The sequence below is a fragment of the Eptesicus fuscus genome, chromosome 11 (assembly GCF_027574615.1).
Source record: "Eptesicus fuscus isolate TK198812 chromosome 11, DD_ASM_mEF_20220401, whole genome shotgun sequence".
In the NCBI taxonomy this organism is placed as follows: domain Eukaryota; kingdom Metazoa; phylum Chordata; class Mammalia; order Chiroptera; family Vespertilionidae; genus Eptesicus; species Eptesicus fuscus.
Window position 1 is genome coordinate 62926363 of NC_072483.1, and position 26352 is coordinate 62952714.

The 26352-nt window shown below is 39.0% G+C and overlaps 1 protein-coding gene across 2 annotated transcripts in view; it reads right to left on the reverse strand.

The window, feature by feature from the left end:
• Nucleotides 1-26352, reverse strand: part of DIS3L2 (DIS3 like 3'-5' exoribonuclease 2) — a 330696-nt gene that overhangs the window by 78007 nt on the left and 226337 nt on the right. For both annotated transcript variants that reach the window (XM_028140542.2, XM_054722868.1), the window contains exon 14: nucleotides 21600-21707. In XM_028140542.2, coding sequence (XP_027996343.2) covers nucleotides 21600-21707 — 108 coding nt within the window. The remainder of the gene's footprint in view (nucleotides 1-21599; nucleotides 21708-26352) is intronic.

Genomic DNA, 26352 nt, shown 5'->3' on the forward strand with positions numbered 1-26352 from the left:
CTGGATTCTGGACATGACACCAAAGCACTAGCATATTGTTAGGTGTGCTAACAGCATTGTGCTTACATAAGAAAGTGTCCACATTTTTTAGAATTACATATCAAAATATGTATGAGTGTAATGACATGATGTCTGTGTTTATTTTAAAGTACTTTAGCAAAGAAAAAAATGTTGATATAGTCGAGTCTGGGAGCAGGGATGGTGGGGTTATTGTATGCTTGAAATTTTACAAAATAAAAATGAGAAGATTGAAGTATCCATAGTTCACACAGTCAAATAGTTTTAAAAGCTTGCTATAAAAACAGTAGCTCTCTGTCCCTCTCTCTCTTCTGCCCTGCCCACGGGGTAATCACTTTCACCTCGTTCAGCAGATCAGATTATTTTGGCATTACTTTCATATTTTTGTATAGCCTTCTTGATTTCTACTTCTTGATTTTTCAGTTTTAGACATTATTCACAAACTTTTCACTATAGAAGATAATTTATTTTTCTTTCCACACACACCCTTCCCCTAATCAAACCCACATAATTGTTCCATGCCCTCATCCTCCCAATAAAGTTACATAATAAACTATCAGCATTAACTATTATGATTATGTAGATACTAAGTGTTACTTTTCTTTCCTATACAACTTTTATTTTCACTGAATTTAATAACTGTCTTGTTTTAATTTGCTTGTTTTTCTGTATACTATGTACATTGATCCACTCCAAACTACCAACTGTATAGAACAGTGGATCTCATGGTCTGTGGACTCCTGGTGGTCTCTGAGACCCTTTCAGGGACCCATAAGGTCAAAACTATTTTCATAATAGTACTAAGGCATTATTTGCCCCTTTCCGTGTGCTGACATTTACACTGATGGTACAAAAGCACTGGTAGGGAAAACTGCTGTTGCCTTGGCATGAATCCGGCCATTGCAACAAAGGGTACCAGTGGTCAGGAAACTCATCACACTTCACACTCTCAGGGAAAAACAGTTCACTTAAGAATGTTTTTGATGAAACAGTGAAAGTTATTAACTTTATTACGTCTCAACCCTTTAGTGCTTATTTTATCACTTATTCTGCATGCCGAAGTATGATGATTATCTTGAGGAAAAGCATTTATATAACTTTGAGTTGTGAGCTAAACTGATTGCTTTTTTTTTTTTTTATGGAATATCACTTTTACTTGAACGAACAACTGACACACAAACTATGATTATTTGGCACTTCAAGGAAAACAACTGACATCATTTATTGCCAATGATAAAATTTGAACTTTCATGAAAATTAGAATTTTGGAAACCTTGTATGTGACACATATTACACACATTTCCTAAAAGACTTGTCTAAGATCAGTAGTAATATTAACAAATGTGATTTCTTGATATCATATAATGTGTCCACATTTAGAAGATCAATAACAAACCAATATTTTCTAAATTTCTAAATACATGATAAAAAATCACGTATAAAAGATCCATTCAGAGTGTAAGACAGACCAATAGATTATAATATAACCCAGTTAAAAAAATCAATTGATATTGTATTAGTCTGCTAGGGCTATCATAACAATATACCACAGACTGGGTGGCTTAATCACAGATATTTCTCTCATTTCTGGATGCTAGAAGTCCAAGATAAGGTGCCAGCTGATTCGGCTTCTGGTGAGAGCTCTCTTCCTAGCTTTCAGAAGGTCATCTTCTCACTATGTCCTCACATGGCAGGGAGAGAGAGTAAGCCCTTGGGCTTCTTCTTATAAGGGTACTAATTCTATCATTTTTATCAGGGTTCCATTCTCATGACCTAATTTAACTTTAATCATCTCCTTAAAGGTCTTATCTCCAAATACAGTCACATTCAGGGTTAGGGCTTCAACATATGAATTTGGGGAGGAGGGAGGCACAATTCAGTCCATAGCAGATATGGCTTCAGATTCTAGATTGCATTTGACATTAAGAGATTACTGTCAAATTCTTGTGTAATATAAACAAATATCCACAATTATTTGAAAAAAAGCTATTAAGACACTCCTTTCTTTAACTACATATCTGTCTGAAGCCAGATTTTCTTCACATACTTCAACTAAAAGAACTTACCCCAATAGATTGAATATAGAAGTACATGTGAGAACCCAGTTCAATGTCTTGCCTAAGACAGACATGAAAGAAATTTCCAAAAATGTAAAAAAAGCTTTTCTCCTAATTTTGTTTTAGAAAATAGTTATTTTTCACAAAATGTTATTTATATCAATATATAATGAATTGGATTTATTTTAATTAAAATAAGTGAATGTCTAAAATTTAATCAGTTTTTATTTCTAATAGGGTAAGCTACATAAAAGCTCTTTGACATCCTCAATCATTTTTTAATGCAATAGGTTCTGAGACCAAAAAGCTTGATAACTGCCAGTCTAAATCATCTCTCAAGAAATTCAGATATACATATATCTTAACTATTTCATTTTCTCAAAGATATCTCTCCTAGAGCCTTCTACACCAAGTAGAGCTATATCTTAGCAACTTTCTTCACCATCACCTTGGTCAGGTGTCAACAAGTTATGGTGTGTGGGCCAAATCCAGCCTGCCACCTGTTTTTTAAATAAAGTTTTACTGGAACACAGCCATGCTCACTCATTTATATATTGTTTTTTTGTGTTGTTGTTTTTTTACTACTACAAGGGCAAAGTTGAGTAGTTGCGACAGAGACCAAATGGCCTATAAAAGCTAAAAATATTTACTGTTTAGTCCTCATGGGGAAAGTTTGTTTATTTGTGATCTAGGTGATTTTTTCACTTCTTTCCTGTGTTGGTTTATTTGTTTCTTAAATCCCATGTCTTCCTCCTTCCTGATTTACTCCTTAATTTTGGTGAAGCACATATTCTGGTAGCTTCTTGAGAAAGGGTATATGAGGTACTTTTTTTGTTTGAGACTTTGCATATCTGAAAATGTCCTTTTCTACTCTCACATTTTATTCACAGCTCAACTGGGTACAAAATTTTAGCGTAGAAATCATAGTCTTTCAGAAATTAGAAAGCTTTGCTTCACTGTCATCTTGTTTCTAGGGTTTTAATAGAAAAGCCTTAAGTTAGTCTGAGTTCTGATCGACTCTGTGTGACTTTTTTTTCTTTTAACTCTTAGAAGCCTAAGGACCTTTCTGTGTTCTCAGTGATCTGAGATTGTAGGACAATGTGGCTTGGTGAGGATGTGCCTCCACCACTGTGCTGGACAGTGGGCTCTTTCAGTATAAAAAGTCAACCCTCTAGTCAGGGCACTTTCTTGAATTATTTCTTTCCCTTCTGTTGTTTGTTTGTTCTGTTCTCTATTTCTGGAATATTTATTGAACAGATGTTGGGCATCTTGGACTGGTCCTATAATTTTCTTACCTTTTCTTTCTCTTTCTGGGACAATTCCTCAATTTAATCTTTTAACCAGAAGTTTGAGTCTTTATTTTTTCTAATATGTTTCTAATTTCTAAGAGCATTCCCTCCATCCCCCAAATGTTTATTTTAAAAAGTATTTAGATCTTGTGATATAAATGCTTTCTTTTAAACAATTCTCTTAGGATGTAAACAATAGTTTCATTTCCTTGTATAGTCTGTCTTGTTCTAGTTGCTATTTTTCTGTTTGCTTGCTTTGGTTTTCCTATATCATGTTAGAGGTTTTCCTCTTGGTTGTCTCTTCATACATGAAAGTGAAATACTAAAAGGCTGATTTTTTGTGAAGTCCTAAAATGTTCTGCTTGTGTAAGTGGAGATGATTGTCTATAAGCTTTACTATAGAGAGATACAGCTGGGCTGTTGGTTCAGCAATCCTGAGGTTATTATCTTTAAATCTGTTTCACTACTCAGATTCCTCAGAGGAAAATTTTTCCCACCTCCTGATTCAGGGTATAGACTCAGCTACTGGAATTCTGGGGTTGACTAGGAAAAGAAATCTGGGACTCTTAACATTCAGTGTGACAGAGTTTACTCAACCTCTGCTAAGGGACCACACCATCAAGTGTCCCCTAGTTCAAACAACCTTTACTTTATTCTGTCCAGGGAGTAAATTTCTGGTCTTCTTCAAAATTATGGAAAGGGCAATCTTTTAAATAAACTTTCAATCAATAGAGCTAGTCTTCTCTTCACACACCTCTTTCCCACTTTACAGAGTTACCTGGTGCTGTCAGTTTCTAAATTTCTTTAGGGTTCTGCTGTGTAAATTGGGTTGTTTCTTGGCTTTCTCTATTGCTGGCACAGGATTCAGCTTTCTCAGGACTGCTAAGTCAGTTACCACTCATCCATCTGCTTCCCAGCTTCCAAAATGTTGTTGCCGTTGTCTCCTCTCCCATTCTCTTTGTCCTTGTGGGTTTATGTCTTTAAAAAAATCTCTTCACTGTTGTTTTAGTGAGGTTTTGGGAGGGAATGAAAGCAAATGTGGGTACTTGATCCTCCATCTTTATTTGGAACCTCTTTATAATTAAATATCTTTTTTTCTTTCATTTAATTTTACAGCATACACATTTCCCATGTTCTTACATGGTCTTTGTAACAATTTTAGTAATTGCATAACATTCCACTGAGTTGGAACCATAATTTACTTAATCATTACCCCATTTTTGAGTGTTTACAGTTGTTTCTGTTTGGGGGAGGGAACTAGTTTTTCCTAGAGTCACCTTTCATTTATTTGTCTCATTTATTCCCTCTATTTAGGGAATGCTTGCTGACATTCATCACTTCTCTGTTCTCACTCTGTGCTTTCATCACCTTTGCCTTGATTATTGAAAGACCTTGTGCAAATCTAATTCATCTTTAAACTGCCAGGCATTCACACAATGATGCAGCACTAATCTTTCTAAAAGTCACCTTTCTCATGACACTTCAGAGGAACCTTACACCTACAATTCACTAGTGACTGACACTTGTGGCTCCCCATAGTGTGATTTCAAAGTCGGCACCCTTCCCCTGAATCTCATCCTTCCAACAAGGCCTGCTGCTCCTCCTGCCACTGCCAATCAACATTCATCTTCACTTACACCCTATCTATTGAACTAAGCTTCCCCAAGTGACTTTGCTTACACAATTGCTTTCTTCACCTTATAGATAAAAAACAAGTACTTATTTCTGAAAGCTTAGGGTCTGTCTTGCCTTTTAAATGGACAGCATAGGCTAATAACAAAAACACAAGAGCAGGAGATTACAAATGGTGGTGGAGTAAATGGATGCTACACAGACATGCACATAGATTCAAACTGGAATTACAACTAAAATACAGAAAAACTTACTGAATAATCAATGGAGACACACTGGAGAGAACCCTGATAACCTGAGAACGAAAAGTGGAGACTGCATAGAGGCTGGTAGGAGGGGCAGAAGCGTGAAAGGGCTGGCCAAGCCCCCATAGACAGCAGCTGAAGTTCTGGAGAGAAATCTCAGCTGTGGGGGTTGCCACTGAGAACTCTGGGGTCTAATTCCTGAAGTGGGCCCCACAGCAGAGAACACCAAAACTGAGAAGGGTATCCATATAATATCTGGCTGTGAAAAACAGTGGGGTAGCTGTCTGCCATAGAGAGATGGCTGGAAATTCAGGACCCTCTTAAAGGGCCAATGCATAAAAGTCCCTGTGGAGCCACCCATCTTGTGCTCTGACAGAGGAACAGCAGAGTGGATGGAGCTGGGTGAGTAGACACCAGGATCGAAGGCTCTGGATCAGAAGGCAGATACCCTGGTTTCTTGTGCTGAGCCATTCCTTCACACTGCAGAGGTAATCATTCTCAAGCAGATGACTGCCTGGGGAGAAGACAGCTGACCCACTCTATTGGAAAGCACCTTGCCCCTTACAAGACTGAGAATAACAATTAGCCTCCAGGAAGAAACAATTAACCCATCCTGCAGAAAAAAAACAAAAAACTCTTGCCACACCTGTAGGTGATTGCCTGAGGGCAGATCAAGAGGAATCCTATCAGTCTACAGCCAGAGGCAGTCTCTGGAGACTTTGAGTCTTTGCCTGATCTAATTAGTCAGAAACAATATTTGACACTGTCCTGCACTAGAGATTGAGAGATGTAGCAGATCTACCTAATACATAGTCACAAACCTAAACAGGTGCCAAAATGAGGAAACAAAGAAACAACCCACAAATGAAAGAACAAGAGAATTCTCCAGAAGAAGAGATAAAAATGAAATGGAGATAAGAAATTTATCTGAAACAAACTTCAGAATAATGATGGTAAAGATGCTAACAGCATGAGAAAAGATATAGCAACTATGAAAAAAGAACAGTTAGAAAAAAAGAATGAGATAGCACAAATAAAGAACAATTAGGAGGAATACACAGCAGATTAGGGGAAGCTGAGGACTGAATCAGTGAATTAGAAAACAGAGTTGAAAAAATCACTCAGAGTACCAAAAAGAAAAAAACAATTAAAAAAACAGGACAGCTTACAGGAGCTGTGGTACAATGTGAAATGTAACAATATTAGAATAGCAGGTGTGCCAGAAGAGGCAGAAAGGGAGAAAGGGATAGAGAATGTGTTTGAAGAAATAATGGCAGAAAACTTCCCCTAACCTGATAAAGGGACAAGTCACACAAGTACAGGAGGCACAGAAGACCCCAAGCAAGAAGAAACCAAACAGGCCCACGCCCATACACATCATAATTAAAATGCCAAAAATTAAAGACAAAGAGAGAATCTTAAAGGCAGCAAGAGAAAAGAAAACTATTACCTACAAAGGAGTTCCCATGAGGCTGACACCTGATTTCTCATCAGAAACCCTACTGGCCAGAAAGGAACGAATGACATGAACTACTCAAGGTAATGGAAAACAAGGATCTGAAACCAAGATTATTATATCCAGCAAGGGTATCATTCAAAATAGACGGTCAAATAAAGAGCATCCCAGACAAAAAAAGGCTAAAGGAGTTCATAACCACTAAGCCAGCATTACAAGAAATGTTAAAGGGAATGCTGTAATAAGAAGAAATAGAGAGAGAAACCTAGACATACAGAATTAAAATGGCAATAAACAAATACCTATCAATAATAACCTTAAGTGTAAATGGATTAAATGTTCCAGTCAAAAGATATAGGATAGGGAGAGAAACCAAGATGGTGGCATAGGTAAACACCTAAACTGCTGCCTCGCACAATAATTTCAAAACTACAACTAAAAGACAAAACGAACATCATCCAGAACCACAGGAAAGCTGGCTGAGTGAAAATTCTACAATTAGAAGGAAAGAGGAAAGCACATGGAGAATCACAGGAGCTGCAAAAGGCTGAGGTATGGAAACACGCATGCGGGTGGCTGAGTGCCTGGCTGGCTTTCTCTAGCGGGAAGGAGACAAAAGCTCCCGACTGTGCTGAACCCCAGTTCCGACTGCACTGAACCCCAGCTCCTGGCAAAACCCTGGGGACCCAGGCTTATACGGGGGGAATCTGGACTGTCAGGCGGAAAGTCAGGGGAGCCACGAAAGGCAGAGGTCTGGAGGCGCATGCACGAGTGCGTGAAGAGAGGACTGACTGCTGAGTGCGCCACTGGCTTTCTCTAGCGGGTGGGAAACGGAAGCTCCCCACTGTGCTGAACTCCAGTTCTGGGCGAGAATCTGGGAATACAGATTCATTGGGGGAAAAACTGGACTGTCTGGCAGCGGGCAAAATTCAAGGGCGGCTTACTCCTAGAGGTGCTTGCAGCGGTTACCGAGGGACACTGAGACCCAGGGGCCTCATAGGGCAGGGCTGACAGGAAGCCAAGATTGTCTGCTCAGCCCTGAGACTCCGCCCCATCCAAGCTGAGCACAGAGGCTTTTGCAGTTTTGCAAGTCTTGTCTCATAAGGCTGTCTACAGCACAGAAGTTCTCCTGGTGTAGACACAGCTGATCCTCACAGGCAATTGGCCTGGAGGTCAATTCCTCACAGAGATACCAACAACAATCAAGACTTAACTACAACAAGGCTGTACACACAATCCACAAAGAGATGCACCAAGAGTGTCCACCTCAGGTAACTGTGGATGCCAAGCCACTGGGCCATATAGGACACCTAGCACACAAAGCTACCCTACCAACTCAGGGAAGCAGCAAAAATGTGGAGACAAAGAAACAGATCACAAATGAAAGAACAGGAGGAAAACTTACGACTGGATATAGAATTCAAAACCATGCTTATAATGTTTTTCAAGAATTTCCTAGAAAAGGCCGATAAATTTAGCGAGACCCTCAAGGATATGAAAAAGGACCAACTAGAAATTAAACATACACTGACTGAAATAAAAAATATACAGAGACGCAACAGCAGACTAGAGGAACGCAGGAATCAAGTTAAAGATTTGAAATACAAAGAAGAAAAAACACCCAACCAGAAAAGCAAAAAGAAAAAAGAATCCAAAAATTTGAAGATAATGTAAGAAGCCTCTGGGACAACGTCAAGCGTACCAACATCAGAATAATGGGGGTGCCAGAAGAAGAGAGAGAGCAAGATACTGAAAACCTATTTGAAGAAATAATGACTGAAAACTTCCCCTACCTGGTGAAAGAAATAGACTTACAAGTCCAGGAAGCGCACAGAACCCCAAACAAAAGGAATCCAAAGAGGACCACACCAAGACACATCATAATTAAAATGCCTCAGGCAAAAGACAAAGTGAGAATATTAAAAGCAGCAAGAGAAAAACAGTTAATTACCTACAAGGCAGCACCCATATGATTGTCAGCTGATTTTTCAACAAAAACTATGCAGGCCAGAAGGGAGTGGCAAGAAATATTCAAAGTGATGAATAGCAAGAACCTACAACCAAGAATACTTTACCCAGCAAAGCTATCATTCAGAAATGAAGGTCAGATAAAGAGCTTCACAGATAAGAAAAAACTAAAGGAGTTCATCACCGCCAAACCAGTATTATATGAAATGCTGAAAGGTATTCTTTAAGAAGAGGAAGAAGAAGCAAAAGGTAAAGATAAAAGTTATGAACAACAAATACATATCTATCAACAAGTGAATCTAAAAATCAAGTGAATTAAAAATCTGATGAACAGAATGGACTGATGAATATAATAGAATCAGGGGCATAGAAATGGAGTGGACTGAAAATTCTCAGGGGGAAAGAGGTGTGGAGGGTGCAGGAAGAGACTGGACAAAAATTGTACACCTATGGATGAGGACAGTGGAGGGGAGGTAAGGGCAGAGGGTCGGGTGGGAACCGGGTGGAGGAGAGCTATGGGGTAAAAAAGAGGAACAACTGTAATAATCTGAACAATAAAGATTTATTAAATTAAAAAAAACCTCAAAAAAAAAAAGAAGACATAGGGTAGGTAAATGGACACAAAAACATGATGCAATATATATGCTGTCTATAAAAGACCCACCTCAGAACAAAAGACAGGATGAGAGTGAAGGGATGGAAAAAAATTTTCCATGCAAATGGAAAAGAAAAAATAGCTTAAGTAGCAATACTCATATCCAACAAAACAGACTTCAAAATGAAGGCCATCAAAGAACCCAGATGGCGGCATAGGTAAACACCTATACTTGCTGCCTCCCACAACCACATCAATATTACAACCAAAATACAGAACAACTATCATCCAGAACCGTGAGAAAGCTGGCTGAGTGGAAGTACTATAACTAGAGGGTAAAGAAGAAAGCACATTGAGATTGGTAGGAGGTGCGGGAGCGTGGAATGGACTGGGTGTTCCACTTCTTTAATCGGAGGGAGATCGCCTCTGCAGAGGCCACCTGGAGGAGTGAGGGATCCCAGCCCCATACCAGACCCCCAACCCAGGGTCCCAGAGCTGGGGAAAGAAGTCCCTTTGGGCTGTAAGAACCGTGGGCTATAAAAACCAGTGCGGATTGGGGCTGAGTGACACAAAGGCTGTTGGAAACCCAGCTGCTTCTCTTAAAAGGACAGCACCATGAACTGAATTTACAGGCTCCCACTTCCTCTGAGCTCCAGTGTCAGGAGAGGCTCTGGGGGACCTAGACACATACAGTGAGAAACTGGACTGTCTAGCATTGGGGCAGGAACTTGGGGGTGGCTTTCTTCCAGACAGAGGTGCTCCCAGCGGTCATTGTTCCCGTGATGCACCCGCCCTCTGCATGGCTGACTGGAAGCCATTGCTGTTTGCTCTACCCTAGTGATTCCCTGAGACCCTGACTCATCCAATTTACAACTCCACCCAAACTGTACACAGCGGCTTTTGCATATGAATGGTCTTTCCTTTCTCAGGCTAAAAACCAGTCAAACAAGCTACAGCTAGGTCAGGGAGCCTCAAACCTATAAATAAAAGGTCCAAGACCCAGCACCAGCACCAGCCTGCCTTGCTTCACAGCTGGGCCTCCTCTGGGCACTGCCAAACCTGATACAAAGAGGAAGAATTTGCAGATCTCTCTGTAGCTACTGCTGGATGGCCCCAGGCAGTGGCTGACTTTGCACCTCCCTGAAGACCCAAGAGCCAGTGTACCCAGTGGTCAGTGTGAGACCATACCAGATTATAACTTGTCACATCCATAAGCGACACACTCAAGGGGTTAGACTCAGTGAGCACCAAAGCTCCACTGAAGCAAGTCCTCCTCCATAAGAGTATCTCCTGCACAGCAGCTCTCCCACTGTAGTCATGGCTGGTCTCGCACAACCAATTGGCCTGAAGGTCAATTCCTCCCAGTGACACCAACAGCAATCAAGGCTCAACTACAACAAAACTGTGCACACAACCCACAAAGGGGTGTACCAAGAGTGTCCACCTCAGGTGACTGGGGAGGCTGAGCCACTGGACCCTATAGTACACTTACTACACAGGCCACTCTATCAACTCAAGACTTAGCAGCTACCCAATACATAGAAACAAACACAGGGAAGCAGCCAAAATGTGGAGACAAAGAACTATGTCACAAATGAAAGAAATGGAAGAAAGCAAACTCTCAAGAATCTTCTAGAAACCTCTGAGGAACTTAGTGAGACTTTCAAGGATCTGTGAGAATGCCAAAAAAAAAAAAAAAAAGGGAAAAGGACCAGTCAGAAATTAAGCATATGCTGACTGAAATAAAGAATAATATACAGAGATTCAACAGTAGATTAGAGAATCCCAAGAATCAAATCAATGATTTGAATAAGCAAAAAACACCTAACCTGAAGAGCAAAAAGAAAAAAGAATCCAAAAATATGAAGATAGTGTAAGGAGCCTCTGGGACAACTTCAAGCGTACCAACATCAGAATAATGGGGGTGCCAGAAGAAGAGAGAGAGCAAGATAATGAAAACCTACTTGAAGAAATAATGACAGAAAACTTTCCCTACCTGGTGAAAGAAATATACTTACAAGTCTAGGAAGTACAGAGAACCCCAAACAAGAGGAATCCAAAGAGGACCACACCAAGACACATCATAATTAAAATGCCAAGGGCAAAAGACAAAGAGAAAATCTTAAAAGCAGCAAGAGAAAAAGTTAGTTACCTATAAGGGAGTGCCCATATGACGGTCAGCTGATTTCTCAACAGAAACTATGCAGGCCAGACGGGAGTGGCAAGAAATGTTCAAAGTGATGAATAGCAAGAAACTACAACCAAGAATACTCTACCCAGCAAAGCTATCATTTAGAATTGAACGTCAGGTAAAGAGCTTCACAGACAAGAAAAAGCTAAAAAATATGAACAACAAATTGACAAAAAATACCTATCTATCAACAAGTGAATCTAAAAATCAAATGAATAGAAAATCTGATGAACAGAATAAACTGGTGAATGGAATAAAATCAGGGGCATGGAAATGGAACAGACTGACGATTCTCAAAGGGAAGAGGGTGGGGGGGAAGGAGAGATTAGACAAAGATCTTATATGCATGTATGCATTACCTATGGACACAGACAATAGGGTGGCGAGGGCCTGGAGTGGTGTGGGAACCGGGTGGAGGGGTGCTGTGGGAGGAAAAAAGAGGGACATCTGTAATAATCTTAACAATAAAGATTAATTTTAAAAAATGAAGGCCATCACAAGAGACAACAAAGGTCATTACATAATATTAAAAGGATCAATCAAACAAGAGGATATAACCCTCGTAAACATATATGCACCCAATATAGGAGCACCTAAATATATAAAAACACTGCTAGAGGACTTTAAAGGAGAGATTGACAACAGTACAATCATAGTAGGGGACTTTAACAATTCACTGACTTCACTGGATAGATCTTCCAGACAAAAAATTAACAAGGAAACAGTGACTTTAAAGGACACACTGGATCAGATGGATTTAATTGACATTTATAGAACATTTCACTCCAATGCAGCAGAATATGCATACTTCTCAAGTGCACATGGATCATTCACAAAGATAGATCACATGTTAGGACACAAAACAAGTCTCTATAAGTTCAAGAAGACTGAAATCATATCAAGCATATTCTCAGATAACAGTGGAATGAAATTAGAAATCAACTACAGTAAAATGCCCCAAAACATTCAAACAAATGGAGGATAAATAGCATGTTATTAAACAATGAATGGGTTACCAATGAGATCAAGAAAGAAATAAAAAAACTTCCTGGGAATAAATAAAAATGGACACACAACAATCCAAAATATCTGGAACACAGCAAAAGCACTCGAGAGGGAAGTTCACAGCACTATAAGCCTACCTCAAAAAACAAGAAAAAAATCAACAATAAACTATTTAACCCTACAATTTAAAGAACTATAAAGAGAACAACAAGAAAAGCCCAGAGTCAGTAGAAGGAAAGAAATAATAAAGACTAGAGCAGAAATAAATGTCATAGAGACTAAAAAAACAATATAAAAATTCAATGAAATCAAGAGCTAGTTCTTTGAAAGGATAAACAAGATTGATGAACCATTAGCCAGACTCATAAGGAAACAAAGAGAGAGGACCCAAACAAATAAAATCAGAAACAAAAGTGGAGAAGTAACCACTGACACCACAGAAATACAAAGAATTGTAAGAAAATACTATGAACAACTATAAGCCAACAAGCTGGACAATGAGGATGAAATGGACAAATTCCTAGAAAAATACAATCTTCCAAAACTGAATCAGGAAGGAGAAAACCTGAATAGGCCAATAACAAATGATGAAATAGAGGCAATAGTAAAAAAAAAACAACTCCCAGTAAACAAAAGTCCAGGTCTATACAGCTTCACAGGGGAGTTTTACCAAACATTCAAAGAAGAACTAACACCTATACTCCTCAAACTATTCCAAAAAATCCAAGATGAAGAAACACTTCTATGCTCTTTTAATGAGGCCAGCATTATCCTAATTCCAAAACCAGATAAGGACACTACAAAGAAAGAGAATTACAAACCAATATCCCTGATGAACATAGATGCTAAAATCCTCCACAAAATATTAGCGAATAGGATCCAGCAATATATTAAAAAGATCATACACCATGACCAAGTAGGATTTATTCCAGGGATGCAAGGCTGGTACAATATTTGCAAATCAATAAACGTGATACATCACATGAACAAACTGAAAGACAAAAATCACATGATTTTGGATTCAGAAAAAGGCGGTGGAATAGACAGATGTGTTCTGAGCCTTGTCCCAGAGTGGAAAGAAAGAGCAGCTGAGGGTCGCATGGGGAGTGTTTGTTGGCAAGTTAGGGGACAGGTAGACTCCAGGAGAAGGTGGGGGACTGCTGGATGGGGTTCCCCTGACTGGGCAGCCCCCACTGCTGCTGGGTCCCTCCCAGAGCTATGCGCTCAGATGCAGAGACCGCGCCATCTTGAAGGAGAGAGTGGATCTTATTGGAAGCCTGAAAATCTATGGCTGCAGCAGCCACCGAACAGCTGCGAGCCCCAGCGCACCAGTCCCCAATTGGCGCAAACACACGGATTCGGGGGAGCTCTGCACTCCACCACGGAAGGGTCAGATTTCGGCTAGGATAAGGAGAGAGAGAACTACATAACCAGACATCCGGAGAAGAGAGACCATGAGAGACAAAGAAACAGCCCACATATGAAAGAAAAGCAGGCATCACCAGAAAAGGTAGTAAACGAAATAGAGGCAAGCAACCTATCAGAGAAAGAATTCAGAGAAATGGTCATAAGGTGGCTGAAAAGAATGGAAGACAAATTCGACAATATGAGTAAGAACCAAGAGGAAATGAAGAAGAACCAAGAAGAAATGAAAAATGGCATCGCTGCTGTAAAGAACTCAATAGAATGCAACAAGAGTAGACTAGAAGAAGAGGGGACCACATCAATGAGCTAGAAGACAAGATGGGAAAAAATAACCAAGTAGAGCAGAGTCTAGAAAAAACAATTAAAAAGCAGGAGGAGAGCCTAAGGGAACTTTGGGACAACACGAAACAAAACAATATCCTCATTATAGGGGTTCCAGAAGGAGAGGAAACTGAACAAGGAATAGAAAACCTGTTTGAAGAAATAATGACAGAAAACTTCCCCGATATAGGGAAGAAAAACCCCACACAAATCCAAGAAGCTCAGAGAGTCCCAAACAAAATGAACCCCAAAAGACCAAAGCCAAGGTACATTATAATTAAACTGGCAAACACCAACGACAAAGTAAGAATCTTAAAAGCGGCCAGAGAGAGACAGAAAGTTACATACAAAGGAACCCCCATCAGACTAGCAACTGATTTTTCAACAGAAACTCATCAGGCCAGAAGAGAATTGAATGAAATATACAAAGTCATGCAAAGGAAGGGTCTGAATCCAAGAACACTGTACCCAGCATGGCTATCAATCAAAATTGAAGGTGAAATCAGGAGCTTCACAGACAAAAAAGGACTAAGGGAATTTATTACCAACAGACCAGCAATGCAAGAAATGCTAAAGGGTCTGCTGTAAAAAAAAAAAAAAGAAATAGGAAGCGAAGAAGGAACACAAGGGTAAAGAATAAAAATGGCGACAAATAAGTACCTATCAATAATAACTTTATTTATTTATTTTTTAAAAATATATTTCATTGATTTTTTACAGAGAGGAAGGGAGAGGGATAGAGAGTTAGAAACATCGATGAGAGAGAGAAACATCGATCAGCTGCCTCCTGCATGTCCCCTATTGGGGATGTGCCCGCAACCAAGGTACATGCCCCTGACCGGAATCGAACCTGGGACCCTTGAGTCTGCAGGCCGACGCTCCATCCACTGAGCCAAACTGGTCAGGGCAATAATAACTTTAAATGTAAATGGATTAAATGCCCCAATCAAAAGACACAGGGTAACGGATTGGATAAGAAAACAAGACCCATATATCTGCTGTCTACAAGAAACCCACCTCAGAAAAAAAGACGCACACAGACTGAGGGTGAAGGGATGGAAAAAGGTTTTCCAGGCAAATGGAAATGAAAAAAAGCTGGGGTAGCAATACTTATATCTGACAAATTAGATCTCAAAGTGAAGGACATAACAAGAGATAAGGAAGGCCACTTCATAATACTAAAGGGAGCAATCCAACAAGAAGAAATAACTCTGGTAACATATACGCACCCAATACAGAAGCACCCAAATACATAAAAAAAACTCCTGGAGGATGTCAAGGGAGAGATTAACAGCAATACAATCATAGTAGGAGACTTTAATACCCCACTATCACCATTGGACAAATCCTCCAAACAAAAAATCAGCAAAGAAACATCAATCCTAAATGACTTACTAGACCAGATGGAATTAATTGACATCTTCAGAACATTTCACCCCAAAGCCACGGAATATACATTGTTCTCAAGTGCACATGGATCGTTTTCAAAGATAGACCATATGTTGGGGCATAGGCAAAATCTCTTCAAATTCAAGAAGATAGAAATCATATCAAGCATCTTCTCAGATCACAGTGGCATAAAACTGGAAACCAACTACAATAAAAACAATCCAAAGAAATCAAACACATGGAGACTAAACAGCATGCTATAAACAATGACTGGGTTACCAGAGAGATCAAGGAAGAAATAAAAAACATCATGGCAACAAACGACAATGAAAACACAACAATCCAAAATCTATGGGACACAGCGAAAGCAGTATTGAGAGGGAAGTTCATAGCTCTACAAGTCTACTGCAAAAAAAAAAAAAAAAAAGAAACAATGGTAATAAATTACCTAACCCTACAACTCAAAGAGTTAGAAAAAGAGCAACAAGAAAAGCCCAGTGTACGCAGCAGAAGGAAGGAAATAATAAAGATCAGAGCGGAGATAAACGACATAGAGACCAAAGAAACAATACAAAAGATCAACAAAACCAAGAGCTGGTTCTTTGAAAGGATAAACAAGATTGATGAACCTCTAGCCAGGCTCACCAAGAAGCAAAGAGAGAGGACTCAAATAAACAAAATCAGAAATGAAAGAGGTGAAATAACAGACCCTGCCGAAATACAAAGGATTGTTAAAAAATACTACGAACAACTTTATTCCAACAAACTGGACAACCTGGAGGAAATGGACATATTCCTAGAAAAATATAACCTTCCAAAACTCAATCAGGAAGAATCTAAACAGCTCAATAGGCCAATAACTATGGAAGAAATTGAAACAGTCATCAAAACGCTTCCAGCAAACAAAAGCCTGGGGCCAGATGGCTTCACAGGGGAGTTTTAGCAAACATTCAAGGAAGAACTAAAACCTATCCTCCTCAGACTATTCCAAAAATTCAAGAGGAAGGAACACTTCCAAGTTCCTTCTATGAAGCCAGCATCACCCTAATACCAAAACCAGATAAAGACAACACAATGAAAGAGAATTACAGGCCAATATCCCTCATGAACACAGATGCCAAAATCCTCAACAAAATTCTAGCAAATCGGATCCAGCAGTACATCAGAAAGATCATACACCATGACCAAGTAGGATTTATCCCAGGAATGCAAGGATGGTACAATATCCACAAATCAATAAACGTGATATATCACATAAACAAATTGAGAGATAAAAATCACATAGTCACATCAATTGATGCAGAAAAAGCATTTGACAAAATCCAACACCCTTTCTTGATAAAAACTCTCAACAAGGTGGAAATAGAAGGATCATACCTCAACAAAATAAAAGCCATATATGATAAAGCCACAGCTAACATCGTACTCAGTGGGCAAAAACTAAAACCATTTCCCTTAAGAACAGGAACAAGACAGGGATGCCCACTCTCACCACTCCTGTTCGACATAGTAATGGAAGTATCAGCCATTGCAATTAGACAAGAAGAAATAAAAGGCATCCAAATTGGAAAAGAAGTAAAGCTGTCCTTATTTGCAGATGACATGATATTGTACATAAAAAACCCGAAAGACTCCATCAAAAAACTAATAGACTTAATAAATGAATTCGGCAATGTAGCAGGATACAAAATTAACGCCAAGAAATCTATGGCATTTCTATACACCAATAGTGAACTTACAGAAAGAGAGACTAAAAAAGCAATCCCATTTACCATCGCACCAAAAAAATTAAGATAACTAGGAATAAACTTAACTAAGGAGGTAAAAGACCTATACGCAGAAAACTACAGGACACTGAAAAAAGAGATAGAAGAAGACGTAAACAGATGAAAGAACATACCATGTTTACGGATTGGTAGAATCAACATAATTAAAATGTCCATACTACCCAAAGCAATCTATAGATTCAATGCACTCCCCATTAAAATACCAACGGCATGCCCTAACCGGTTTGGCTCAGTGGCTAGAGCAGCGGCCTGCGGACTCAAGGGTCCCAGGTTTGATTCCGGTTAAGGGCATGTACCTTGGTTGCGGGTACATCCCCAGTAGGGGGTGTGCAAGAGGCAGCTGAGTGATGTTTCTCTCTCATCTATGTTTCTAACTTCCTATCCCTCTCCCTTCCTCTCTGTAAAAAATCAATAAAATATATTTTAAAAAATAAAAATAAAATACCAACGGCATATTTCACAGACCTAGAAAGAACTCTCCAAAAATTAATCTGGAATAAAAAAAGACCCCGAATAGCCACAGCAATCCTGAGAAAGAAGAATAAAGTAGGAGGGATCTCAATACCAGATTTCAAGCTGTATTACAAAGCCACTGTTCTCAAAACAGCCTGGTACTGGCACAAGAACAGACATATAGATCAATGGAATAGAATAGAGAATCCAGGTATCAACCCAAACCACTATGCTCAATTAATATTTGACAAAGGAGGCATGAACATTCAATGGAGTCAATAAATGGTGTTGGGAAAATTGGACAGAAACATGCAAAAAAATGAAACTAGATCACCAACTTACACCATATACAAAAATAAACTCAAAATGGATACAGGACTTAAACATAAGATGGGAAACCATAAAAATACTAGAGGAATCCACAGGCAGCAAAATCTCAGACGTATACCGAAAGAACTTCTTCACTGGTACTGCTCCTAGGGCAATGGGAGCTAAAGAGAAAATAAACAAATGAGACTACATCAAAATAAAAAGCTTTTTCACAGTGAAAGAAACCATCAACAAAACAAGAAAGCCCACTGTATTAGCAAATGTAATCACTGATAAAGGTTTAATCTCCAACATCTACAGGCAGCTTATACAACTTAATAAAAGGAAGATAAATGATCCAATAAAAAAATGGGCAACGGACCAAAATAGAATCTTTTCAAAAGAAGACAGAAGGAAGGCCAAGAGACACATGAAAACATGCTCAAAGTCACTAATTATCTGAGAGATGCAAATCAAAACGACAATGAGGTACCATCTCACACCTGTCAGAATGGCTATCATCAACAAATCAACAAACAACAAGTATTGGCAAGGATGCGGAGAAAAAGGAACCCTTGTGCACTGCTGGTGGGAATGCAGACTGGTGGGAATGCTGGTGGGTGCAGACACTGTGGAGAACAGTATGGAGTTTCCTTAAAAAAACTAAAAATGGAACTCCCATTTGATCCAGTAATCCCACTTCTAGGAAAATATCCTAAGAAACTAGAAACACCAATCAGAAAGGATATATGCACCCCTATGCTCATAGCAGCACAATTTACAATAGCTAAGATTTGAAAACAGTCTAGGTGCCCATCAGCAGATGACTGGATCAGAAAACTATGGTATATCTACACAATGGAATACTATGCTGCCATAAAAAAGAAGGAATTCTTACCATTTGCAGCAACCTGGATGGAATTGGAGAACATTATGCTAAGTGAAATAAGCCAGTCAATGAAAGGAAAATACCACATGATCTCACTCATTTGTGGATAATAAAGAACATTATAATCTGATGAACAAAAAGATAGATACAGAGGCAGTAAAGCATCAAACAGGCTGTCAAATTACAGTGGGAAGGTTAGGGAGAGGTGGGGGAGATAAGAGATCAACCGAAGGACTTGTATGCATGCATATAAGCATAACCAATGGATGCAAAACATTGGGGGGGTGAGGGCATGTATGGGAGTGGGGTGGGGGGGCAATGGTAAGATATGTACACATATAATACCTTAATAAAAGAAAAAAATCACATGATTTTATCAATAGACGCAGAAAAAAGCATTTGACAAAATCCAACACCCATTTAATACACACACACACACACACACACACACACACACATTTTTTTAATTGATTTCAGAGAGGAAGAGAGAGGGAATGAGAGATAGAAACATCAATGATAAGGGAGAATCATTGATTGCCTCCTCCTGCACGCCCCTTACTGGCGATCAAGCCCCCAAACCCGGGTATGTGTCCTTGACTGGAATCAAACCCGGGACCCTTCAGTCCACAGGCCAACGCCTTATCCACTGAGCCAAACTGGCTAGGGCCCAACACCCATTTTGGATAAAACCCTCAGCGAAGTGTGAATAGAGGGAGCATATCTCAACATGATAAAGGCCATATATGACAAACCTACAGTGAACAGCATACTCAACAGGCAAAAACTAAAACAGTTTCCCCTAAGAAAAGGAACAAGACAGGGATGTCCACTTTCACCCCTATTATTCAACATAGTACTGGAAGTCCTAGCCACAGCGATCAAACAAGAAGAAGAAGTAAAAGACATCCAAATTGGAAAGGAGGAAGTAAAACTCTCATTATTCGCAAATGATATGATATTGTACATACAAAACCGTAAAAACTCCACAAAAAAAACTATTATATTTAATAAATGAATTTGGCAATGTAGGAGGATACAAAATCAACACCCAAAAATCAATGGCTTTTTTATACACCAATAATGAATTCTCAGAGAAACTAAAAAAAAAAGTCCCATTTACCATTGCAACAAAAAAATTAAGATACTTAGGAATAAACTTAACCAAGGAGGCAAAAGACCTGTTCTCAGAAAACGACAGGATGTTGGAAAAAAAAAAGATAGAAGAAGATATAAACAAGTGGAAGAATATACTGTATTCATGGATTGGTAGAATCAATATCATTAAAATGTCCATACTACCCAAGACAATCTACAGATTGAATGCAATCCCTATTAAAATACCAACAGCATACTTCACAGAGCTAGAACAAATACTCTGAAAATTAAATGGAATAAAAAAGACCCCGAATAGCTGCAGCAATCTTGAGAAAAACAAAGTTGGAGGAATCACAATACCAGATTTCAAGTTATACTACAAAGCCACCATAATCAAAACAGCTTGGTACTGGCACAAGAGCAGGCATATAGACCAATGGAACAGAACAGAGACCCCAGAAATCAACCCAAGCCATTATGCTCAATTAATATTTGACAAAGGAGGCAAGAGCATACAATGGAGTCAAGACAGTCTCTTCTGCACAGCAAAAGAAACCATCAACAAAACGCAAAAGGAGCCCACTGTATGAGGGAACATATTTGGCAATGATACATCAGAGACCTCCAACCACATAGGACTTTGGGTGAAGGAGTTTCACTAGAATTTTTTAACCGACTTCTGTGGGCAATCTCTTTGCTCCTTTTCCCCCTCACAAAGCCCAGTGAGTGGGACAGAAGTTCTTGTAGATAAAGAAATCCTGGAAGTGGCAGGGCAGGTATTGGGCAACATTTCCCAGGAACAGCCCCAAACCTTTGAAAACTGCCAAGGTCTCACCCACCTGTTTTCCAGGTAACCTGGAGAGATAGGGAGAGTCTCCATCAAATCAGACGACAGCAGACAGGGCTCTTTAGCATCTCCCTGCACATCCTGTCCAACCGACCTTCCAATGGTCTTGGCTTAGGGACACACCTCCCTGTGCTTCTGGCCTTGGGCTCTGGATCGATGTTGTGTTTTGTTTTGTAATCTGCAGAGATGGTGGGGGACTCCTTGCTCTGCTGGGTGGGTCTGCTGTGGCCCCACACTAGGCCACTGCTGTCTGATGAAAATGAGTCAACAGGAGTGGGAGACCCTGGAGGTCTTGCAATGGGAAAGAATGGGAAGCCACAGGAGGATTCTAAACAAGGGACAACTCAGTCAGATTTGTCTTCAAATCTCATTCTGGTTATTATGTAGGAAGCAGCCATTACTCTTGTGTGTTCATTTGCAGGTGAGGAAGGAAAGAAAGTAAATAAATAAACAAACAAACCAATAGACTGACAGCTTTTCAGAGGCAGCAGCTCTTATATGTTCTCTATGGTGGCTGTTCCTATATCATCATCATCTACCACCGTGGGACTCCAGCCTAGTACGAGGCATACAGTAGGGACTTAACAGGGACTCACTGAGTAGAATGGACACAAGTCTAAGTTGTTACCTTGCCCTCCGAAGTCAGCGTCCAGATCACAGAGAAGGTCAGTTTGTCGGTCATGGGATTGAGGCTGCAGAGTTCCTCACACAATGCCCTGGGAAGCATGGGGATCACCTGCAAATAGAGAATAGACCCGTGAGCACCTTTCTCCAATCCACAGGAGTTTACACAGCCTTAGAAATATCCCAGACAGCAGAGTTTTGATGAACAGTTTGAGCTTCCAGATAGAGCTGAAGAAGGAGGCAGCTCTTTTCCCCAAAGACTATCAGAAAAACCACACTATCTGATACTTTTCCATGAGCTTCTAAAGTCAAATAGGAATGTGAAATGAAAGGTAAGAAGAATTGGTAGCAGGGAAAAATACATTAGAGCAATGAAAAACATCTACATTTTACCATATATTAAAACTGAAGCTTTAGACTCAAGAATGACCTGTACTTTAGGATATAACTATTCCAGTTGAACTATATACTTAAAAACCCAAGGTCTTACTCTTTAAGTCTTCAATTCATTTTGAGTTTGTTTTTTATGCATAGTGGTGTAGGGGTCTTTTGCATGAGGCTATGCAATTATCCCAACTTTTATTGAAAGAGACTATCCTTTCCCCATTGTGTGTTCTTGTCACCCTTGTAAAAAATTAGTCTTACAGTTTTCAGTGTATAGGTCTTTCATCTCCTTAGTTAAATTTATTCCTAAGTATTTTATTGTTTTTGATGTTATTGTAAGTAGGATTGCTGTCTTTATTTCTTTATCACCTCACATGATAGCTATTACAAAAAAGACAAAGATAACAAATGTTGGCAAAGATGTAGAGGAAAGGAAACCCTTGTACATTGTTGATGGGAATGTAAATTGGTACAGCTACTATGGAAAACAGTATGAAGGTTCCTCAAAAAATTAAAAATAGAACTACCATATGATCCAGCAATCTCACTTTTAGGTATATATTAGAAGAGAAGGGAACCATGGTGACTTACTATTACTTCTAAGAGATATCTGCACTCCCATGTTTGTGGAGAAGTACAGGACTTGGTTGGAATGTCTGTAAGGAGGATTCTCAGAAAGGTTGGGGGCCTCTGGGGGGACCTTGCCGAAGGCGGCAGCCCCTACCTTGACTTTTCCAAACAAGTCTGATCCCCCGGGTGTTTTACTAAGGGATCTGTTTAGTCTTTAGACCCGACCTTGTAGAAGAATGTGCTTTCTCAAGAATGCTTACCTTGGTGATTGTATCTAGAGGTTAATTTTAGTTCAAGCTGTTATGACAATAAAAGCCAAAGGAGGCAGGCGAACAGGGCTACTTGGTGGCGACAGCCAAGTAGTCCCTTAGCCCTCTTTTTTCACAGAAACGTGCATCAGAGCAATCTGTTCATCCGTCGCTCAGGGTCTGCTGGTCAGCCCCGGCACATGTTCATGACAGTATTATTCACAATAGCCAAGACATGGAAACAACCCAGTGTCCACTGATGAATGAATAGATTAAAATATGTGATATACATATATATGTGCATGTGTGTGTGTGTGTGTGTCTGTGTCTATATCTCAAATGAATGGCTAAAATATGTGACACACACACAGAGGAATATTATTTGGCTGTTGGAAGGAAATCCTGCCATTTGTGACAACATGGATGAACTTGGAGGACATAATGCTAAATGAAATAAGCCAGACAGAGAAATACAAGTAGTGTATGGTATCATATATATGTTAAATCTTTGGGGAAAAAAAAGCCTATTCATAGAAACAGAGAGTAGAATGGTGGTTGCCAGGGGCTGGAGGTGGGGGGTTGGTGGGTAAGATGCGAATAGAGAGATGTTGGTCAAAGGTTACATACTTTTAGTTATAAGGTGAATACATTCTGAGGATCTAAGGTACAGCCTGGTGACTACAGTTACTGATAAGATACTGTATACTTGAAATTTGATGAGAGCAGATTTTTTTTGAGAGAGATCTTAAGTGTCCTCTCACCATACACCCAAAAAAGAGTTAATTACATGAGTTGATAAATGTCTTAATTATCTTGACTTTGGCAATCATTTCACAATGTATATGTATATGAAATCATAACACTATACACTTTATTTTTTTAATTTCTTTATTGATTAAGGTACTACATATGTGTCCTTTTTCCCCATTACTCCCCACCTCCCATTCATGCCCCCACCCCCCTGTCGTCTGTGTCCATTGATTAGGCTTATATGCATGCATATAAGTCCTTTGGTTGATCTCTCCCCCTTACCCCCATTGTCCCTTACCTTCCCTGAGGTTTGACGTTCTGATTGATGTTTCTCTGTCTCTGGATCTATTTTTGTTCATCAGTTTATGTTATTCATTATATTCCACAAATGAGTGAGATCATGTGATATTTATCTTTCTCTGACTGGCTTATTTCACTTAGCATAATGCTCTCCATCTCCATCCATGTAACACTATACACTTTAAATACATACAATTACATTTGTCAATGATTCTTCAATAAAGCTGGGGACAATAAAAAGAATCTAAGGACTAAGTATAACAGAATTTCATCCAAGTAAAATTGCTGAATCAATGCTTTAGTAATTGAAAATAACACAACTGATCAAATCACATGTTGGAACATTAATACATATTCCAATGAAATATCCCTGAAAGGTTCTCTTTTCTTTTTCTATTTTGTTCGTCAGTGTATTTTATTCATCTGATTCCACGTATAAGTGAGATCATGTGATACTTGTCTTTCTTTGACTGGCTTATACTGAAAGGTTCTTAAATACAGGTTTCCTACATGAACATTGTAGTCTACTAGTCACTCATTTTGCAGTGTTTTAAGCCCAAATTATTTCTTAATTTTACTGATCTTTCTATCCTGTAACTGATACAATGGTATGCTCTCTTTAATTAAAAAATATCTTTTCAATTTACTTTTAAATGATGGCTATTCTAGAATATTACTTGTTTTCTCTAAAATTCCAGAGATGATTTGAATATCTCTACCCAGATTTCCTAGAGATATTTCAAACTCTCTCCCTCCTTCCTTTGAATCTATTCCTTTTCTCAGTTTTCTGGATTAATGGCAGTACCATTCACCCCACCACCCAAACTAAAAACAGAGCATCAATAGCCATTTGTTCAACACACTGCATACCTACTTGATTTGCAGCCAAGTACAGGTAACATGCTACTCTGTGTGAAGTAACTGGAGTGACAGGTAAGAGGAGCAACTATGCACTAGTTGATATAAAATTAGCTAGTTAAGTTTCTATGTCAGCAAAGGCAAAACAAACCCCAGTGTTTTCTTATTCTGTGTGAAGTGTCTGTACTTGTACCATTTCAGTACAGTAAATAACCTTGGTATGGAAAAGTAAATTCTAGAACTCACAGCCCATACCAGTAACAACTAATTGTCCTAAGGGATGCTGTATCTTCCTAACACCTATGTACAATCTAATGACCACCTGCAAATGTCTGGTAACAGCTTTTATAAGATAACCACTTTTGAAATTTTTTCTTATCATTACTTTTATACCATATGTTCAAATAACACTATATTTTCTTTAACTTATTTAATGAATATTAAAATGTAATTAAATTTTTTTCTTGTACATATCAAGTGTTTTACAAAGTAATACATTTTTACCTGCATAAACATATTGAACAAAATGGATTAAGTTTCAGTACCATATTGTGCCATGATTGAATTGTAAAGATTTTACATAATTTCAGCCTTTGGACTATGCTATGGACTGAATTGTCTCCCATCCCAAATTTCATGTTGAAGCCCTAACCCTCAATTTGACTGTATTTGGACGTGAGGTCTTTAGGAGGTAATCAAGGTTAAATAAGGTCATAAGGGTGGGTCCCTGATCCTATAGAAAGAGATAAACACCCCTCTACCCTGCACATACACAAAACGCCACTGAGCATGGACCCCCTCTGTAATGTCATTGCAACTTCATTGTAAATCTAAAATTATTTCAAAATAAAAGAGTTTATTAAAAAGAAAGCCACTGTTTTTATTAGTATGTTTCCTAAGTGCCATACATTTAAATATGGAAGAAATTTATGTTAATAAATACAACCAGATCTGTTCAGCTTATCTTATACTTAAAGTACTAGCTGCCTGTGAAAATAGTGTTCAGGTAACACTATAAGCCAGGAAGAGTCCTCAGTAGGAACCAAATTGGCTGACATCTTCTTCTGGGACTTCTAGCATCTGGAGCTATGAAAAAATAAATGTGAGTTGTTTAAGTCCCCTCTTTGATATTTTGGTATGCCAGCCCAAGCTGAGTAAGACAGGCCAAATCGAGTTTTTTGTGGTGAATTCTTGAATTCTTCTTTGTGCTGCATTATCAGATAATTATACCAACTGTATTTGGTAGCAGGCTGCTCACCCTGCTAGTTAGGATTTCTTCTAAGTGTACAAGGCAGTATCTGATTGTGAATCACAAAACTGAATATCTGAGGATGTAGCACAACTCCTGACTTCATGTGTTAGTGTTTGTCAAAAGAAAGTTATCGCAACTAAATGCAATGTGGTACCCTGGACTGGACCCTGGTACAGAAAGAAGGCAATAGTGCAAAAACTGGTGAAATCCAAATACAGTATGCATTTTCGTTAACAGTAATGTTCTGATGTCAGCTTTTTACTTATAGCAAATGTACATGGCACTGTGAAGATATTAACCAGATCTGTTCAGGTAACACTATACATCAGAGTTTGGGGTTAACATTGTATTTGCAAATTGTCTGAAAATCATTAACCAATAGCATTATGTCCAGG